The sequence below is a fragment of the Pteropus alecto genome, unplaced genomic scaffold (genome assembly GCF_000325575.1).
Source record: "Pteropus alecto unplaced genomic scaffold, ASM32557v1 scaffold86, whole genome shotgun sequence".
NCBI classification, from domain to species: Eukaryota; Metazoa; Chordata; class Mammalia; order Chiroptera; family Pteropodidae; genus Pteropus; species Pteropus alecto.
The window spans coordinates 8679161-8686751 of NW_006442109.1; the positions used below are offsets into that span (position 1 = coordinate 8679161).

Below are 7591 nucleotides of genomic sequence, written 5' to 3' on the forward strand. Positions count from 1 at the left end.
TCAAATCCTGCCTTCAAGTGAAATCTTCTGTGAACGTCCAAAATACAATCCGAACGAGCAGAGGTGCTCTGGTTCATGAGGGCCAGACCTGCTGCCCTGCCTCGCTCCCGACTTTGCCCTGGACCAGCCCTGGGGGCTCCGGACAATGTCCGAGAACCCCTGGACGACATCTGAGAATACCCTGCCACCCTGTCTCTAGGGCCCTTCTAAGTGACTCTAGATCACAAAACCAGGCATATCCTCGGTATGAGAATTTTATGAGCAAACCAACTGATAAATATCAAGGCTTCACCTTCTCTAAACTAAGTGATTTACTATGTTCTGGGTGTTAGAAGACAGAGAGTCAGCAGCAGGCAATTCTTAATTTTCTACCTTTTCTGAATTTTCTAGAACAATCACACATGAAATTAACAAATAAAAGATCACTCCTCTGAGACTGATTACCTACTTACCCACCTATCAGTAATTTAAGGGCATATTTACTGAGAATCACATATATTGCCTTTCTTATAGATTTCCCTTTCTTGTCCCCTTAAGTATTCTGCGGCTTTCAAATTTTCAGAGATGATTTGTGTCTGAGTAGGCAACCTGAACTCTACCTGTCAGGCCCCTAAACAAGACAATACAGAATTTGGGGGTGGGGATGGGAGTGTGAGTCCCCTCTCTGGTTTTCAGCAGGGAGTGGGTCGGGCTCTGTGCGGAGCCTGGGCTGGGGCCATGGGGGGGGGAGTGGGGGCAACGCGGCTGCCCCTTGCCCCTTACCGATATGCCTCCGCGTGAGTTCCACAGCCGCATTCCTGTTGACATTGGAGAGTAGCCCCAGGCAGAAGCGCTCCGAGTTGGAGGGGTCGGTGAAGCCGTCCACTGTCATGGAGGGCTGTGAGGCGTGGAATGTCTCCCCAACGCGCTGGTTCAGCTCGTAGTAGGAGATGGAGCACCAGAAGGCTGGCTCGCAGTAGGTGACGGGCTGCAGGTCTAGGAGACAGGCCAGGCTGCTGGGTCAGTGGGGCTCCCAGGCCCCGTGCTCCTCCATGGGGTCCCTGGATGCTCCAGAACATCGTTTCTCCACCTCTCAGAGAGTACTAGAATCCCCGCCCTCAGGCCTTTTATTGGATAACACTTGCAGGATCCAATGGGACAAACTGTTCAGTTTTGGAGAAGCATTCCGCCAACCCTGCCACACTTCATTTAGTTTTAGCTTGTAAAGGCCCTGCCCCACCCGGCCTAGCCTTGGATTGAAGCAGTCTTTAAGGAAGTACTGGACCTAATCTGACGAGGGCCAGACTCCAAGCAGCACCGAGGCAAACCCACCAGACAGGCCTGGTGTGCTCACTGCTGTCGGGCCACCTACGCAGTCACCTTCCAGCCTCTCTTCCAAGGTCCTCAAAGTAACCCATGCTGATCTCTGCCCCCCAAAGGGCTTTCAGCTTTTGGCTCTGCCTTGTCATGGGCAAACACCCGGCCTGTCAAGCAGCAGTGTACAAGCCTGTGAAATAACAAGGCTGGCACAGCCTCGGGGGTCTACGTCTCTTATCACAGAAACCATCTTCCAGATGTATCCAGATGCCATCTGTTGGAGTGGCTAAGACACAAACTCATCTAAAAGAAATTCTGAATTTGTCCTAGCTGGCAGTCTGTAGTCTCAAATCAAGGGCCCCGCAGAGCAAAACGGCCATCTTGTGAATGGTGGGTTCTCTTTCTCAGAAGAGTTGGGAACCCCTGAAATAGAGGTTTCACATGATCCCACATCACCTTTCCTGTGACTTCTTAGCCTTCCTGTCACTTCCAGCTATTCTGGGCTCCACAGCTGCCCAGGCACCCCTGCCCTCCTCCCACCCATCTTGGCATCATCTCTCACCTCAGCAGGCCAGCGCACTTAGGTTTGGGCCAGCCCCCATCACTCCTTACTTGAATCCACGCCCCATGTTCTAACAGAACTCCCAGCATTCCAGCCTCTTCCAGCTGCTTCTCTACACTGCTACCACCTGGGCTGGGAGCGCTAAGTCCCCCCTTGCCTTGCCCTCTGCCTGCTTGAATCCCACCCATTTGTTGGAGAATCAGGGACTGTCCTGCTCATTCTTATACCTCCATCTTGGACCTCCAGCCTGGATCACTCGCTCTGACTCTTACATATATTTGGAACCACCTGGTTACTTAGGGTACGACTTTGTGGGACCTAGAGAGAGGGACAGCAAGGGCTCACCAAGCCAAGTCTCAGCACTGACCCAAGACCCCTGCTCCCTGCCTTTTAGGCAACACCCCAGGGCAAGAACCCCCCAGAAACCTCTGCTCATCAGACCTTTGAAAGTGTGTAAAGCCCAAGAGAGAAAAATCAGCAGCTGTTCTGAGAGGGGCCCGGGTGGCTCCTGCAAGGCAGCGTGGCCCCGGTCTTCTTCTGGGCTCTGCGCCCATGATCTCTGCTTTAGGTAAAGAAACCGCGACCACACATAGGAGGAGTTAGAGACCGATAATATCCCTGCACTCAACACATACCCAGAAAGTGCCAGCTGGGGGGTTAAGATGCCTAGATCAGTTTTCTCAGTCTTGGCATTATTGAGAGTTTGGCCAGACAGTTCTTTGTTTGGGGGAAGGGGAGATTCTATACATTACAGGATGGTTAGTAGCATCCCTGGCCTCTACCCATAAGGTGCTGGTAGCATCCATCCATCTCATCCTCTCAAGCTGTGACAATGAGATGTCTCCAGATGTTGCAAGATGTCTTCTGGAGGACAAAGAGCCCCTGGATGAAAACTACTGCCCTAGATGTTAACCAAGCCATGGAGCACAAGCTTTAAAGCCAGGTGGACCGGAGTTCACTCCACTCCAGCATGGACAGCTGTGTGACTGTGAGCAAACCAGTTACATTCCAAGTTTCAGTTTCCACATCCTCCACCTCCCAGCTATCTGAGTGGAGAATCTTCTTTACCTTTCGGCTTTATTTGTGGATAGACTGAGAGAACTCACATGAAGTGCAGGGTACACATCAAGCACTCAAGAAACAGTGTTAATAATTATAACTTTCATTATTTGAACTTGAGAACATCCTGTTCCTGTCCCGACCTCCATCACAAGAGGAGCAGTGTCCTTGCCCCTTACTCTCTTTCCAAGGTAGAGCAAGGGAAGATGAGGGAAGGCAGATCTAAGTTACTCAACGGGGAAGGGGGAGTTGCAGGGCAGCGCTGACCGTGGCCTGTGCCCGAGGTTCGGATGAGCCACGTCAGCCATATCCGGCTCAGGCTTTGCTGGATGCTTCAACATTCCAATGAGATAAGCTATATTCTAAACAATGTGGTCACTAAAATGTGAGCAATGTTGCTTTGGAAACCTTAAAAAATAAATAAATAAATCCAAGTGCCGTCCAAGCATTCGAAGTGGTCAGGCAGCATGTCAAAGGAAGAGGTCCTGGGGAAGGGCTGCTGGCCACCACTGCCCACAGGCAGGCTCTGTTCACTTCGCTGTGTGACCCTGGGGATGTGACCTCCCTCTCTGGCCTCAGTTTCCCAGTGTGAACAGTGTCTGCAGTGTACTAAAAGACATCTAAAGCAGACCGTCTAAGTCACTGTGCTTTTGGCATGGGTCAGCCTGAAGAGGCAGCTATGGCTGATCGGGGATGGACGTGGCTTCCCTAGCAAAGTACAGAACAGCAGAGTCCGCATCCCAAGTTATAAAGCCTTGTCCAGCAGCCCCTGGGCTTGGTCCAGGCAGAAGAGAGAGAGCTACGCTCCAGCTCCCAGGAATACTGCTAAGACGTCTAAGTCACTGTGCTTTTGGCATGGGTCAGCCTGAAGAGGCAGCTATGGCTGATCGGGGATGGACGTGGCTTCCCTAGCAAAGTACAGAACAGCAGAGTCCGCATCCCAAGTTATAAAGCCTTGTCCAGCAGCCCCTGGGCTTGGTCCAGGCAGAAGAGAGAGAGCTACGCTCCAGCTCCCAGGAATACTGACACAGCTTACCTGCCAAAAAGAAGAGAAGCCAGCAGGCCACCCATCTGGTGACGGGGTGCCGAAACCTCACTCTGGGGACATATGGACTTCTAGATGTCTCAGGATCAGAGCGCGACTTGGGGTCCAAACCCAAGAGACCCTTCCAGGCAGATCTGAGCCTTTAATCAAACATCCCTATAATTGCAGACACGTACTGGAGAGTGTTGCGAAAACACTGGTTGCAGGAGCCTGACACGTAATTAGGAAGTTTGGGGGAGCAATGCAGTCAGGCCAAGGCAGGTTTTGAAGGCTGCCACTTCAGAAAGGGCTGTTTGGACAAGCTGACCTGCATTCAGAACTGGAGTAGCACCCCCAGCCATGCATTTATTATTCTCTGCAAACAATCAAAAGCAGCCCTGCCTTCCACCTCTCTCCCTTCCATCGCCCCTCAGCTGCTTCCTCAAGGCACTTCTGCAAGAGGAGTGCACACCAAAAGGCAGGATCATCACCTCTGGGTTCTGCCTTGAGTGGGACTTCATTTTTGAACTGCACATATGCCCTCGTTTCTTTCCCACCAAAGGACTTATCCGCAAAACGGTTAAGTACAAGAGAGACAAAAAGTCAGGACCCTGGAAAAGAGAAGACTGTAAATGGTATAACCATGAGATTATAGCTACTAAAAAACATTCAGTTTGGCTTTGAGCTTCCTAGCAGACAAGGCAAAAAAACAGAATACACTACAAGGCTCTGGCGGGTGGACAGATAATTCTTACTAGTTCTGCAGGGGAAACAAAGCTTGTCCTAGCACTAAATCTTAAAAGAAGTCTGTCAGGTGGTAAACCCTCCCCGCTATCAATCAAGCCGGCCAACCAGCCCTGGTTTCAAGAGTTTCCTCACAAATACAGAAGTGATTTTACATAAGGTTGCATCTTGAAAATGACCTGAAGACATGCCATACAAAGGCTCTTCTGAGAGGACAACTTTACAGGGGTAAGGTGACTTGCCCCAGTGGAGAGTGGTGTTGCGTCTCCAGGCCAAGGACCTGGCACACCTGGAATGGTAGAAGATGGCATGTGCCCAAGTCCTTTCCTTCAAGCAGCCCTGCTCCCAGCCAGACTGCTGAGTCTGTGCTAATCTCTGTTCCTGGAGAAGAGGTGTTGGAGACGCAGGAACCTCCAGCTCCAGCCATTCTCGGCCCCCCTGCCCCCACCAGGGTGATGTCGGCCAGACTTCTCAAGTGGCATGGGGCACTTAATTCATGACTGGCCCCCTGCCAGCCTTACACATTGGCTGGCTTCAGTTTTGAGCCCTATTCCAAGCTGGCATAGACTTTCTGTTTTGTTTAAGGAAAAGAAAACAGAATAAAACCCAGAAGGCAACACTTGGATTAAGGGATGCCTATTAAAAACATGTGCGAGAAATCCAGATCCGGTAAAGGGAGGGGGTGGGGGGAGGCCAGAGGGGAAATTAACTTTCTACTCTAAATCGAAAGCAGGGAACAGGCAAAGGCCAGGAGCGCCGAGGCTGGAAGACTAAAGGGCAGACTTGAATAGACTGGCTTCCTCTGGGCCCTCCTCACTGTGGAAGCCGTCCTCCCTCAGACCGGGAGGCTCCATGCTCCAATCCCCCTGTGCCTTCACGCTGCCATCTCTCAGTCCTTACTGTTCTCTCTGCCTGGGCTGCCCATTTCCAACCTTCAAGGCCCAGAACACGCGGCTGTGAAACACTGCCTCGTCCGAGCCACCTGTGAGAGTTAGTTCCTACGGCACTAGGCCAGCTGTGTCCCAGCGTCTGAGGCACCAATTCCAACCTATCTCACTAAAGATGAGGGCAACACACCAAGGTGTACACAGAAAGAACCCGTCACGCTTTCGGCTTAAGATTAGTTTACCAAAACCAAAAATAGTGGCGAATTCTCAGAGCTAGATCCTTGGGAGTGTGAGGATACAGCCGGCAGCTGAATTTGTCATTAAGATGCCTGTGATTTCCCAAGTTTACAGAAGATCAGAGCCTGAGACCTTAAAATAAGCCTTGTGCAGCAGCATGAACACACCTGGAACCACACCCCTATCCTCTGTCAGGGGCCAGGGTCTTCTTGCTGCTTTGCCACCTTGGCCCGTCTCTCTTGGCAGGAGAGGAAGGCACCCTCTGCCTGAGGCACTCTGGGAAACCGTCACCTCCTCAAACTCTAGCTCAGGGCACTCCCTAGAGCCTCGTTTCCCTCGGTCAAGGCCCACCCCAAAATGTCTCACTTTAAAGCACAGAACAACTTACTCACCAGCAGGATCCAGATCGTTATCTTTTTCCTCTCTCCCCACCTCCCTTCTCCTTCCCCTCCATTTGCCCCAATCCTCTGACTTAAATGCTTAGGAAATTCCAGGTGACTCATTCAGCACCATGTGTAATAACAGGAACATCACCTGCTCACATCCCTTCCCTGAAAAACAAAGCCCTGGGGTCTCCCAGAGCCTCTGGCAGGAGGCTGAGCTGGCTCTCAATCACACATTGGGGCTCCCACAAGTCATCACAAGTGGCTTTACTGTGGCAGAAGGCCCAACCTTTTGCCCAGAGTGGGGAGGAAATGAAGAAGGAGCCAGATGTCCTATGCTTTATTTCTTTTTGTATAATAATTTTTTTGCCAAGAAATAATCAAATGTCCTGAGATGTCCCCATCTTTCTCTAGGAAGAACTCACTGTGTGCCTGTCATCTTCCTACCATTCGGGACATACTGGTAGGAAGAAGAAATGCAAAGGCTGCTGCTGTGTGCTCCCTCCCCGCCTCCACCCTTTATTTGCCCTTTAGCCCACTGCTGACCTACTTCGGCCCCCACCTTTCCCCATATCTGCTCTCCAAAGGATGTCCCTGAACTCCTGTTGTCAAGCTCAAGGCCTTTTCTTACACCTCATTTTGCATCTCTGCAGAACCTGCCCTGGTGCCTCCCTCTCCTCCTGGCTGCTGTGGCCCCATCCTCTACCTGACCCTCAGCCTCTTCTCCAACCCTGTCCCTCCCTGAGGGAGCCCCCATAGGTCTGCCTTTGACTCTCTTTCCTTCTTGAGCTGAGTCTCCCTTTCCACTGAACTCATCCACTCCCACGACTTCAGCTGAACCTTCATCAATGTTTCCAAAGTGAGATCTATGGGTGGTCAGTAGGACTGTAGGAGAAAAGTGTTCCAACAGTGGTCAGATCCGTGGGAGAAATGCTGATCAAACAGGCCTCCTTTCTGCAGAACTTCTCAAGAGGTTTTACTATGCTAGTGCCCTAGGGGCCCCACAAGAGGGTACAATACAGGCTCTCTAAACTCACTTAATGACAAAATCCTGTTCCTCTGATCCCACTTTGGGAAGGCTGTCAGACGTGCTGCTGGCTTCCAAATCTGTACCTCCAGCCCAGGCCTCTCTCCTGTCAGCTGCTTCCTGGACACGGTTAAGCAAAGGCAACTCACCACCACCTTCCAACCCAAACCCACCCCATCTCCTGTGTGTCCTGCCTCAGTTTAAGAGGCCTCACCAGCTAAAACTGGTCAATAAACCCTGCTGATTCATGATTCTCTCAAATGCCCTCTCCTAGCCCTGCTATCATTCTTCTAAAGCATTTATTTCAGCCTCCTTCAGCGCAACAGAGTCCTAAGTGTTGGTTGTTTTTTTTTTTTTTGCCTCCAGTAATTT

The 7591-nt window shown here is 51.2% G+C and overlaps 1 protein-coding gene across 1 annotated transcript in view; it reads right to left on the reverse strand.

The window, feature by feature from the left end:
- SMAD3 (SMAD family member 3) overlaps positions 1-7591 on the reverse strand; it is a 114334-nt gene that overhangs the window by 7991 nt on the left and 98752 nt on the right. The window contains exon 6 of the mRNA XM_006920230.3: positions 763-975. Within this exon, the coding sequence (XP_006920292.1) occupies positions 763-975 (213 nt within the window). The remainder of the gene's footprint in view (positions 1-762; positions 976-7591) is intronic.